We start from the raw sequence: 13,683 nt of genomic DNA, 5'->3' as shown, positions 1-13,683 counted from the left end.
TTAGGACGATTTATTTAAGATTTTGTTAAGTTAGGCTGCTTCTGTAATACACTTTTCCTAGGATAGGATTTTTGACTTAAGAACAGTTGTTCTGTAATGGCATTTCCATCCTAATCCAAACTACCATGGTAACCAGCCAGTTAGGATAGGATCTGCGAGTTAGGATGTTTCTGTAATACGGACCCTGGATAACAATAGTGTGAATGCTGAATCAGCATTCATACTAATAATAAACTATAAAGAACTGGATAACAATAGTGTGAATGCTGAATCAGCATTCACACTAATAATAAAGAAAGAAATAGTGGGAATATCACAAGTTGGGCTAGCTTTTACAAGCTAGCCCACCTAATAAGAAAGAAAGAAATAGTAGGAATATCACAAATTGGGCTAGCTTCTGCAAGCTAGCCCACCTAATAAAGAAATATTGGGAATATTACAAGTTGGGCTAGCTTCTACAAGCTAGCCCACCTAATAAAGAAATAGTGGGAATATTAGAAGTTGGGCTAGCTTCTACAACTTTGAGAACAAAATGTAATCTATTCTGGGAGTCTCTGTTAAACACAGACCATATTTTCAGCATTTTGAAATCCCATTCATTTTTCCCATAAAGGGATTTTGGACTACACCCCACAATGGTGGCAATGCTAACTTTTCAGCCTACAAAGTGACATCAGCTCCTGAGGTGCCCAGGGAGCCAGTGCAGGGAGGCCAGGATGGGGGTGATGTGGCATGATTTCTTGGCCCTGGTGAGCAGCCTGGCCGCGGCATTCTGGACCAGTTGCAGCTGGTCCACAGATGCTTTGTTTAAACAGGTGAACAAAGAGTTACAATAGTCCAACCTGGAGGATATAAAAGCATGGACAGACATTTCCAGCTCACCATGAGCAACAATGGACCGAAGTTTTGAGATATTCCTCAGATGGAAAAAGCAGGTGCGAGTTAACGACTTAACATGTAGATCACACCAAGGTCACACCAAGGTTCACAGAAGAAGACTACCTCGGAAAAATAATTTCACTCGGTCAGAACGCGTCTAAATAAATTATTTATTGGTAGCGCCGAGGCTTCAAAACCCAGCATTTGTTAAAATAGACACTTTTTCTTAGGTAAGTGAAGTTTCATGTTTATCTGACACTTGTAAATATGAGCGCCTCTCCTAACTAGGCCGACACCAATTTATTTTGACGGCAAAGTAAATGGACCAGCAAAGGACTGTTGTCTGGCATGAGCGAGCGGAATGCGACAACGGGACTGAGAAGGGCTACATTTCAACCAGACATTCCAGTGAAACCAGGTATGATATACCAAATATGATATACCTGATATAAAATCTGATATAAAATGGGCACCGCAAACGCAGTCTTCCTCTGCTACTGTTTCAAGAATGCGCGTGCATACTTGTGCTGACTAGGCTGTAAAAGGGTCTATAATTAACAAATATGACCCACGCTCGTTAAATAACTTCTATAACATCCAGTGACAAAATATATCTTGATACCTTGGTATGTCCACACCAAGGATTGAACTCACAACCTTCGCAGCGCACTATCCACTCAGCCACCGCTGACCTGGGAAATCTGTGGAGTCTTTTGATTTTGATGTTCTGGGACCACTGCCTCTTGTGGTAGCAACATAGAACTGCAGGTCCTCAACGCCAACAGGGACGGAGGAAGGGAGGAAGGGAGCGACAAAAAGGATTCCCTCTTCTTGGTGTGTCGGCTTACAGCCAACACACAAAAAAGGTGAGCCGAGCTGACTCGGTGGCTCCGCCTCCTCGGTCGGGCAGGGTGTGGTCCTGGATGGCCGGGGTCGCGGTCAAATCTGCAGGCCACAAGAGATGCTTGCCCCCCCCCCCCCGCACCCAGCCACTGATCGGCTGCGGCTGGGGAGCACCGTTGCCATGGGGATCATGAATGGCCTGTAGATGCCCACGCTGTCCGTGGTGCTGAAGTTGAGCACGGGGCTGGTCGTCCACTACCTGTCTGTGCTGTCCGTGGTGTCCGTTAATGGAGGCATTTCAAATGGCTCCCTACGATGCAACTTACAAGCCGCCTTCAAGAGGCACTGTAGTTACAAAAATACACCAGCTGTATGACACGGAAAAAACGGAGGTTGGAGGTACTAGCACTGGCCGAATACGCTACGCTCAGAAATTGTCTGTGTGTGTGTTCTCCCAGTGTGTCCCAGGGGCAGGTATGGGAAGGCCTGCGCTGAGGTGTGTCAGTGCTCTAACAACAGCACCTGTAACCCCATCGACGGCTCCTGCCAATGTCACCCTGGCTGGATCGGAGAAGACTGCTCCAAGGGTAGGAACTTCAATCTCTCCCTCCCTCTCTCTCTCTCACTTACCCTCCCTCCTTCCCTCCCTCTACCTCTCTCTACCCCTCTCTTTAACTAGTTTTGTGTTTCGGTTCCAGAGTAGTCCACCAGAATGATGTACATACAGATGACTGATCTTATACACCAGGCATTCCCAAACTGTGAGGCGGGCCTCCCCTGGGGGGCCCCAAAGAAATTCAGGGGAGGCGCGGAGGGTTAGAAAAAAAAGAAGGAAAAACTTTTTTTTTTAAGTCTATGGTTTTTATGAATGAAACGTGATTTTAAAGGTCAGAAGATTTAAATAAATAATGGGAGAGATACTATAATATTATACTAAATGTGTGGATAGTGCAGAGAGAGCCTCCCCCCGCAGGCATGAATGTATTGTGCGAAAACGTCATAACGTTAACTAGCAACAGGTGCCACTGAGCTAATTTAGCTGTGTAGCGTTATGGGCGAGCTAACGCTGCCTTGCAAAATGGACACATTTGGGGGGTTGGAGGGCGCGGGTGTGTCACTGTTTTCAGAGGGGAGGCCCACATTGGGGGGTTGGGGGGGCGCGGGTGTGTCACTGTTTTCAGAGGGGAGGCCCACATTGGGGGGTTGGGGGGGCGCGGGTGTGTCCCTGTTTTCAGAGGGGAGGCCCACATTGATGGAGTTTGGGAACCCATGTTATTGTGTCACTGTTTTCAGAGGGTAGGCCCACAGTGATGGGGTTTGGGAACCCATGTTATTGTGTCACTGTTTTCAGAGGGGAGGCCCACGTTGATGGAGTTTGGGAACCCATGTTATTGTGTCACTGTTTTCAGAGGGGAGGCCCACATTGATGGAGGTTGGGAACCCATGTTGTGTCACTGTTTTCAGAGGGGGGGCCCACACTGGGGGGTTGGGGGGGCGCGGGAGTGTCACTGTTTTCAGAGGGGGGGCCCACAGTGATGGAGTTTGGGAACCCATGTTATACACCAATGCTTTAACATGGTCCAAACATAATCAACCCCTAATGAAGTCTGCATCTGTTATTGGTGTCATCTGTTATTGATGTGTGTGTGTGTGTGTGTGTGTGTGTGTGTGTGTGTGTGTGTGTGTGTGTGTGTGTGTGTGTGTGTGTGTGTGTGTGTGTGTGTCCTCAGTGTGTCCCCAGGGCTCGTGGGGTCCTGACTGCATCCACACATGTAACTGTCACAACGGAGCTCAGTGCAGCGCCATGGATGGGGAGTGTAGCTGCAGCTCTGGCTGGACCGGACTCTACTGCACTCAGCGTGAGCCTAGCACACACACACACACACACACACATACACACACATATATACACACACATATATACACACACACACACTACTGTAGACATCCACTCGCACACACACTGACACTCTCACATACATACATACTCTGGCTCTCATATAACCTTCAGTGGCTGGTTTCACTCCAAGGTAGAATCAATCTTGGAGATCACAATTTAGACACTTCACCATCTAGTGGCCAATGTGTGTAATGTCATTATGTATGTTACACTTACGTGTAGACACTTGTAATTGAGATATTCATTGAGTGTGTGCGTGTGCGTGTGCGTGTGTGTGTGTGTGTGTGTGTGTGTGTGTATCCATGTCTATCTCTGTCTGCCTCCAGGCTGTCCCACAGGTTTCTATGGCAGAGAGTGTGCGGAGGCGTGCCGCTGTCAGAATGGAGGCGATTGTGACCACGTGAACGGAGAGTGCTCCTGCAGGACTGGCTTCATAGGGGACATCTGTGATCTGAGTGAGTGAGTGAGTGAGTGAGTGAGTGAGTGAGTGAGTGAGTGAGTGAGTGAGTGAGTGAGTGAGTGAGTGAGTGAGTGAGTGAGTGAGTGAGTGTATTTGTGCTTGTGTGTGTGTATTGTTAGTTTGTGTGTGTGTGTGAGAGAGAGAGAGAGAGAGAGAAAGAGAGGGGTTGCTATTTATGTAAAATCTTGCCTGTCTGTTTCTGTTGTGAATGCCATTACTATCGCAAGGTGTTTCGAACTGCTTGTACTGAAGGTTGAAATGGGTCCTCGTGAGTCGCAACTCATTATTTGTGATTGGTGTCTACAGGCCTCCCAAGGTTGAGGTCACTGCTACTGACAGAATCACTGATACTCTCCTTGTATTCAAATTCTGAGATGAGTGTCTTGGGTGATTTTAACCTGGACTGGCGGAGTGTTGCTTCTGGGTACCTGAGGGAAGTCAGTGGTAATCTGGACTGGGGGAGTGTTGCTTCTGGGTACCTGAGGGAAGTCAGTGGTAATCTGGACTGGGGGAGTGTTGCTTCTGGGTACCTGAGGGAAGTCAGTGGTAATCTGGACTGGGGGAGTGTTGCTTCTGGGTACCTGAGGGGAGTCAGTGGTAATCTGGACTGGGGGAGTGTTGCTTCTGGGTACCTGAGGGAAGTCAGCGGTAATCTGGACTGGGGGAGTGTTGCTTCTGGGTAGCTGAGGGGAGTCAGCGGTAATCTCGGCCTTTCTCAGTTGGTTACTGAGCCCACTAGGCTGAATCCCCAAAAATATGTTAAATCCACCCTTTTCCAACAGATGTCTGCCTGCGGTGTTTTTGATTTGGGTATAAGTGACCACTATCCTACGGCTGTTAGATCTACAAAGCTGGTGAAAACAAGGCCACACATTGTTTTGAGGAGAAATCTAGATCTTTCAATGCCCAATCCTTCTTAGATGACATCACTGACTGTAATAGTCTATCCTCGGTTGAGTATAATGACATGCAAGTTGCCCTTGACTCTTTTGTAAAAACATTCAATTACTTTGTAGATAAACATCCCTTTTAAGTGGACTAGAATAAAGATAGACTTGCACCATGGTTCTCTAGTGAGCTGTCTAACTTGTTTAATGATATGAATTGTGCCTGGTCCTGTGCCAGACACACAGGAGATACCCAAGACTGGCTTTCTTTTAGACAACTCAGAAATAAATGTACAACAGCTGTAAGGAAAGCTGAATCTGACTACTTCTTGGATTTAGTCTCTAAGTCCTATTCAAACCCAGATACATTCTGGGGTACAGTGACCCTAACTAAAAACAAATCCTCTAGCTCACTGCCATTGTGTATTAATATGGATGATTGTATGATCTCTGATCCAAGTGAAATTTGCCTTGCTTTTAATAAGAACTTCTCTGAGGCAGGGTGCTTATTTGATAGGTTGTATACTGGGCTGGCTCCCCCTGGATGCTGACTCTGGTTGTATTCCCACCTCGGAGCATGTCTCTCATTTCTCCTTTCAGCCAAAGTTCTGGAGACCTTGGTAAATAACCAATTAAAATCCTTTCTTTCAAGTCACTCAGTTTTCAGTCTTCACCAATCTGGATTTAGAGCTAATCATAGTACGATTTCAGCTGTCACTCGTCATTAATGACATAATCTCAGCATTAGACAACGGGAAACACTGTACTGCCCTCTTTGTAGAGCTTTCAAAAGCATTTGATACAGTCGATCACCAGCTGCTTTTAAATAGACTATCTAGTATTGGTTTGGATAGAGGTGCTTGTGACTGGTTTCAGGATTATCTGTCTTGAAGGTGTCAGTGTGTGAAATCGGGTAACATTCAATCTCATTTCCTGTCTCTAGCTAAAGGTGTGCCCCAAGGATCAGTGTTGGGTCCTGTCCTTTTCACCATCTATATTAATGATGTTGTCTCTACACTAGCTGGCTGTCATGTTCATTTATATGCTGATGATACAGTTGTCTACTGTATTGCGGATACTGTTCAGGGAGCCATTGTTAACCTGCAGCTTGCTTTTAATGTACTACAAGAAGCTCTCAATCTTAAACTAGTCCTTGATCCTAGCAAATCTAAGTTTATGTTGTTCTCTATAGTCAGGATTATTGATTAGGGTTAGGGTTTTTTAAAGTCACGTCTCTCAATACGCAAATATCTTGGTTTGTGGTTGGATGATAAACTCTTTCAAGTTTCATGTAGATAATCCATCTTCATCCATCTATCCATCCATCTTCATAAAAAAAAATCAAGTCAATAAAGCGACTGCAGAACCGCACCAGCTGCTCCGATTCTCCGGCGAAGCTCCCTCTCCATGGTTCCCTCACTCGTGAACAAGACCCCCAGATACTTTAACTCCTTCACTTGGGGGTAAGGACTCATTTCCTACTCGAAGCGGACAGACAACCGGTTTCCTGCTGAGAACCATGGCCTCAGACTTAGAAGTGCTGATTCTCATCCCAGCCGCTTCACACTCAGTTGCGAACCTATCCAGAGAGTGCTGGAGGTCGCAGGCAGATGATGCCATCAGGACCACATCATCTGCAAATAGCAGTGACGTGATCCCCAGCTCATCGAACTGCAACCCCACCTCCGCGCGGCTACGCCTCGATATCCTGTCCATGAAAATCACAAACAGGATTGGTGACAAAGTGCAGCCCTGATGGAGGCCAACCCCCACCGGAAAGGAAGACGACTTACTGCCGAGGACACGGACACAGCTCTCGCTCTGGGTGTACAGGGATTGGCTGGCCCTAAGTAGGGATCCCCTCACCCCATACTCCCGTATCACCCTCCAAAAGACCTCTCGAGGGACCCGGTCGTAAGCCTTCTCCAAGTCCACAAAACACATGTAGACAGGTTGAACTCCCAAGCCCCCTCCAAGATCCTTGCGAGAGTGAAGAGCTGGTCGGTGGTTCCACGACCAGGACGAAGTCCGCATTGTTCCTCTTCGATCTGAGGTTTGACTATCGGCCGGACCCTCCTTTCCAGCACCTTGGAGTACACTTTCCCTGGGAGGCTGAGTAATGTGATGTCTCTATAATTGGCACACACCCTCTGGTCCCCTTTTTTAAATATTGGGACCACCACCCCAGTCTGCCACTCCTTTGGCACTGACCCGGACTTCCACGCAATGTTAAAGAGGAATGTCAACCAAGACAGCCCCTCAACACCCAGCGCCTTCAGCATTTCAGAAACACTTTGGTGCCGACCGAAAGTCCTTCTCCATGGTTTCTCCGAACTCCTCCCACACCCGCTGCTTTGCCTTGGTCACGGCCGAAGCCGCAGCCCTCCGGGCCAGCCGTTACCTTGCAACTGCTTCTGGAGTCCCCCAGTCTAACATATCCCGGAAGGCCTCCTTCTTCAGTCGGACGGCTTCCCTGACCACCGCTGTCCACCACGGTGTCCTAGGGTTACCGCCCCTTGAGGTACCTATGGCCCTCAGGCCGCAGCTCCCAGCCGCAGCTTCAGCAATGGAGGCTTTGAACACCGATTACTCATGCTCGATGTCCCCAACCTCCACAGGGATGCCAGAGACGCTCCGCTGGAGGTGGCAATTGAAATCTCTCCGGACAGGCTCTTCCTCCAGACGTTCCCAGTTCACTCTCACTACACGCTTGGGTTTTCCAGGTCTGTCCAGAGGTTTCCCTCGCCATCGAAACCAGCTCACCACCAGATGATGATCAGTGGACAGCTCTGCCCCTCTCTTTACTCCAGTGTCCAAAACACATGGCCTCAGATCGGCTGATACGATAACAAAATCTATCATCGACCTTCGGCCTAAGGTGTTCTGATGCCAGGTGTACTTGTGGGCATCCTTGTGTTTGAACATGGTGTTTGTTATGGACAAACTGTGACTAGCACAGAAGTCCAACAACAAAACACCACTCGGGTTCAAATCGGGGTGGCCATGCCTCTCAATCACGCCCCTCCAAGTTTCTCCATCATTGCCCATGTGTGCATTGAAGTCCCCCAATAGGACAGTAGAGTCCCCTGCAGGAGCCCCAAATAGGACTCCACTCAGGGTCTGCAGGAAGGCTGAGTACTCTGAACTGCTGTTCGGTGCATAAGCACAAACCACAGTCAGAGTCCTAAGGTGCAGGGAGGCGACCCTCTCGTCCACCGGGGTGAACTCCAGCACAGAGGCGCTCAGCTGGGGGCTAGCTAGTATAGCCAAACCTGCCTTACACCTCATACCGTGAGCAACTCCGGAGAAGAACAGGGTCCAACCCCTATCCAGGAGTTTGGTTCCGGTGCCGGTGCTGTGCGTGCAGGTTAGCCCCACCAGGTGTAATTGGTATCGCTCCACCTCCCTCACAAGCTCCGGCTCCTTCCCCCCCAGCGAGGTCACGTTCCATGTCCACAGAGCCAGCCTCTGCCGCTCGGGTCCGGTCCGTCGGTGCCCACCGCTTTCACTGCCACCTAGTTGGCAGCGCACCCGACCCCGACAGTTCCTCCCACGGGTGGTGGGTCCACGGGACGGAAGAGATGGTGTCTCCACATTGCTTTTTCAGGCTGGGACCGGCCGGGCTCCGTGGTAAGCCCGGCCACCAGGCGCTCGCAGACGGGCCCTCCGTCTGGGCCTGGCTCCAGACGAGGGCCCCGGGCTTCCTCCGGGCCGGGTCTCTCTTCCTTTTTGGTGTTCTGTCATCAGGGTTTTTTCCTGTAACCCCAGGTAGGGGCGCTAGGGGGTACTACCACTTGCCCAAGGTAGACCCCCAGACTAGTGGAGGGAAGGAGGCGTCTTACTTCTCCATTCTAGTTCGCACTGGAACTAGCCACTGCCCTACCATGTAGATAATCTAGCCTCTAATTGGTTTCTTGTACAGAAACCGTTCTAGCTTCCCTATGTTCAGCAGGAAAATAATTCAAGCTGTTTTTCTATCAGTATTAAACTATGGTGGCACTATCTATAGACAGGCTTCCGTGACAAACTTGAAACACTTGGACTCTTGCTGTGTATTTCAAAAGCATAATCTTTGTGTAGAACAGAACTTCAAGGAGGCCAAAAACTTCGAATCAGCAATTTATTGAGCATGCCTAACACAGGCCGAATCTCTAGGCAATACTGACGTTCTCATCGAGGTGCCGAGCTTATATCCTGGCTTCAAGCCAGGAATCACATGACAAACAAATTTGCATACAAGGAATGTTCATTAACACATATATGGTCCCAAAACAGTCAACTGATGTTGTTGAATGGTCTTTGCATCAGCTGAGCTCTCCCCCCTGGACCCTAGGAGCTTCCTCCTGTGTCCTCCTAGGATAATGTTACAAACTGTAGGCTATACTCACTTCAGAAGCAACCATTTGCTGTCTTATTGACTCAGGGACTGAGACTCAAGGAATTCTGACTCAGAGACAAAGGAGATCTGTTAAACTCCTTATATTAACACAGTTTCAACTAAAGTTAAGTTTATTCATTATTCTAATAAAATTATAACTACATGAGAGTAATACAGATGTATTGATGTAATACAGGATAAAAAATATACTACACTATATCTACCACTCTGCCCTAAGATTTATTACAGGTGATAGATATGACACTCAGCACTGTTCTTCATCATATGGTGGGCTGGCCATCTCTTTCTCTTTCCAACCCCCCCCTCAACTGCTCCCCCCCTTCCACGTCCCCCCCCCCCCCACTCCCACTCTACCTTTCCTCCCACCTCCCACCACCACCTCTCATGTGCTGTGCTCTCCTACTGGCTTTTTGAATTGGTTACTGTAGCACCACCTGTAGTTTCTTCTTTCTGCTTGACATCTTTCCTCTCCAATTTCCAAAACGTTGCTAGTTTTGTGAAGACTTCCCATTCACATTCATTAACTGCCAATCAGAGCAGTAGTGGAGGGAGGAGTGGGCTGGTTCAGAGTCTGCAGACAGTAGTTTACAAGATGTACATTTGAGATGGGAGTTATACAGCCAATGACATGTTAAATGTATAGTCTATAGGTGAGTTATAGTTTTCTGTGAAGTCAATCAATTTAATGTGCAGACACTTTATTTTCATCCACCTGAAAGTGTCTGCAGTTTACTTTGAATGCTTGAAGGTTACATTATCGTTTAAATGCAAGTTGAGACACTTGTCTATATAACAGGTGTCACTGTGTTGCTTGTAGTGGATTTTAAAGGATTTACCAAGATTCGTTCAAAAGGTTAAATCTGATTTATTGTGAAACACAATACTTGCGCAAGGACTTCCTGCAAAACACAGCAAGGGTGGTTAAGTCAGAGAAGTGAAGTCAGCCTCTTCTAGCTGTGGCTTATGTACAGTCCAAACAAAGGTACAGTGTTTCCAGGATGTGATTGGCTACTGCATTGTACATGAATGGCAGGCGTGGCCAAGAGTAAAGACATGTGACATGAGAAAACAAAGAAAACAAAGGTCTGAATCAGGACGAGGAAGACTAAGGTGGGGCCCTTCTGACTTAAACAAAGAGATGAGGAAGAGCTATGCAGAGTGTGTTTACAATTACAAAGGGGGGAGAGTTGGTGTTTTACATTAGACTGAAACTGGGGTTTGCAGGGGACTTGGGGGGGAGGTGATAATTACCAGGACAAAGGTTTAAGGTGTTTGGGGTTTGCAGGGGACTTGGGGGGGAGGTGATAATTACCAGGACAAAGGTTTAAGGTGTTTGGATGTAAATTCCTGGACAATCCCTCATTTGTGCCTGAACAGGCACACAAAAATAAAATATAAAATCCAAACACAGTGTAAACAGTCAGCTATGCTATACATGTGGAAAGGAAATAATCTCTCCACTAGGTGGAGCAAAAAAAAAAAAAAAAAAAAATCTCTTTTTTTTTTTCTTTTTTTTTTTTAAATTATTTTCTCTCAACGTGCAAAATCACACACCAAAACCCCTTGCTTCAGAAATTTGACAGGAAACAAGATAAAAAAAAAAATGACATGATTATATACTATTTATAGTCTAAGAGTGGACAACCATTCACCAAAAAACAAACTTGATTTAACAAGGCAAAAAAAAGATAAAATGGTTACCAGTGTAAGAGGGGCAAAAAACCTCTTGGTCAATTTAGAGGAAAAACCCAAACTTATTTATCAACTCATGTTTCAACCATTGCAACTCTTGTAAACAAATATGATATTTTCCAGATTATTTCAAAGTTCATTCACTCTTGTGAATAATTGCATGTGATGTCCTATGGAACATAGATTCCATGTGTGCGTCGCTGAATGTTTAATGTAGGTTCCAGTGTGTGCGATCAGAGGTGCAGTCCGATTGCTCATCAGAGGAGAATGTCATCTGGGGAATGCAAGGCGTCTTCTCTTCTAGATCGCAACTTCGATGTCGCGTTGCTTGAAATCAGTTATGTTCAATGTTAGTGTGTGCAGGTGTGTGTGCGTGTGTGGTGCATCTTGTGAGGAGGTGACCAGCAAGGTCATTTTTCCTCCGATTCCTCGTCAGAGGAGAGGACAGTGTGATGGCCCATGGTTTTGGCCTCTGAGCCCTCTGGTTCAGCTGCATTCTGATCTCCTGGTGTTTGCGATCCCTTGGTGGACCGTCCTCTGCTGCTTGGACCCGTCGGCAATGGCTTGCATGGGTCCACGAAGTCCTCTCAGATCGCTGTCTGCGTGATGAGTAGAACCTGGTACGGCCCGAGCCACCTCGGCGAGTTCCAGCTCCTTCGTCTGTGGTCGTGGACCAGGATCCAATCCCCAGGAGAGATGTGATGCAGGAACCCCTCCTTAGCCTCAGGAAATGGCGGTCCTCACTAGGCTCTTGAACTGAACCCGGTCCATCCCTGTACTGCTCCACGTAGGGTCGGCCCGGGTCGTGCTGCTGGAGGGCTCACCTCGGCGCTCCCGCTCCCCCAGTACAGGCTGATGAAGTGCTCCATCTGTGGATCCACAGATGAGAGAGACAAACAGAGACAAAACAGAAGAGCAAAAGGAGAGTCCTCTGGTCTGGTCTCCCTGTTCCCTTCTTTGGTCAGGAACGGTTATCAGCAGTCTGTAGGAGATACTCAGAAATATGGTTAAGCGCAAGCTCCTGCTTTGGGGAAAAAATGTTGTTATTCAGTCAGGAAACTTAAACAGGGTGACTGTTCAAGTGTCATTTAGAGCCAGTCTGCAGTACCCTACAGTGACATCAGGGGCAGTGTTAGAATGACTTCAACACGCCCAGTCCCCAGTCATGATCAAGGCAATTGGATTTGGCTCTAGAAATTCTCTCGCGATTTTATGAAAATAAAATACGCTTAAGTCTTTCGGACCTCCCATTCAGGGCGCAATCCCGGGCTAGACCCACCATATTCTCGTCTCAACAAAACAACACCCCCTAAGGGTGAAAGCAAAAATTTCCTGAAGTCAGGATAAAAATAGAGATGGGGCAAAGAAAATGACACTAAAATGAACTGGCTTCATTTACAATTAACTAATCAAAAAAAAACTCCATCAAAGCTTCATTTGTATAGCTAAAATTTGTATATCTAAAACCTCCCTCTTCTGCATTTGAGGACAGAGTATTTGGGCACTGCTCCTGTTTCATACTTATCTGTCGCTCACAGTGAGTTGGTGACATGGCGTTGGTCTGCATCTCACGAACCCCAGATCGCCCATCTGTAGGGAAACAGGCCAGTAACCTCCGGTGTACGTGCCCGTCTCCTGGTTCGGCATTCACCCATCACTCCCGGAACGACAGTTGTCTGTAAAAAACCACTCAGAAAAAACACTCAGGCCCGATGAATGTGCCTCAAACTATAAACATGAGATATTTAACATAACCATTTAAAAAATATAATTGGGTTATGAGATGCTGCATTCAGATTAAGACACTAGCAACCCTTATCTATTCCCCCCACTATTATGCACAAACCTTATGTCTTAAGCTACATATCAGAAAGAGAGACAAAACAAACAACAGTTAAACAGACCAACAGCAGGTTCTAATGTCCCCAGGAAGGCATGATCCAGGCTCCTCAAAGACCTGCCGCCCAGGGTCCATAGCACCTGAAAATTAAGACTCAAAACACAGACTGGGTTCAATAGCAGAGGAGAAGGCCTAATGCCAACTCCTCAAAAAACACATCATTATATGAATGAAATTCATACAGTAGAAATGCATAAACCGAACAGCTTATGGCCATTCATTGACTATTGAAACAAAACTCCTGAATCAAAACCCCTATTCAAAACCCTGTCAGACTTTTGAGTTCTCCACTATTACCTAAAAGATCTGCTCAGAAACATTAACAGCAACTTAAGACTCAAAGGCTCTACATCTATTTCATCCTGCCACCATTATCTTAAAAAAAAAAATCTCTATCTTGGCTAGTTAAAATCTCCCTTATGGGTTGTTCAAGGGAACTCCAGCAGGTGGCGCTCGACCCCAAAATCGGAGGCTCTTCCTTCCGGCCCTGTTCGGACAAATACCTCGTAGAAAGGGGCGCGCTTAACCCGTAGAGAGAAAGGGCGTGGCTAATGGCGCAACAAGTCGAGGGGGGAATCTAATTTTAAATCAGAGTTATTCTGCTGGGGAAATGGTGGAGAGACTGTTTGCTGAATCTCCTTATCTTTCCTTCCTGACCTAAAAAAAAAACTCTCTCGTTCTACTCTCCCAAATCTTAAAAACAGACCAGTCTAGAGAATTAAC

General features: G+C 47.0%; 1 protein-coding gene across 1 annotated transcript in view; it reads left to right on the top strand.

Moving 5' to 3' along the window:
- LOC311308204 (uncharacterized protein) overlaps positions 1-13,683 on the top strand; it is a gene marked incomplete at its 3' end in the record, with an annotated part of 205,907 nt that overhangs the window by 167,965 nt on the left and 24,259 nt on the right. The window contains exons 15-17 of the mRNA XM_084437142.1: positions 2,181-2,309; positions 3,453-3,581; positions 3,949-4,077. Coding sequence (XP_084293268.1) covers positions 2,181-2,309; positions 3,453-3,581; positions 3,949-4,077 — 387 coding nt within the window. The remainder of the gene's footprint in view (positions 1-2,180; positions 2,310-3,452; positions 3,582-3,948; positions 4,078-13,683) is intronic.

This window comes from Borostomias antarcticus (genome assembly GCF_949987555.1).
Source record: "Borostomias antarcticus genome assembly, chromosome: 4".
Taxonomy (NCBI): Eukaryota; Metazoa; Chordata; class Actinopteri; order Stomiiformes; family Stomiidae; genus Borostomias; species Borostomias antarcticus.
This window is presented reverse-complemented; position numbering and strand designations above follow the sequence as displayed.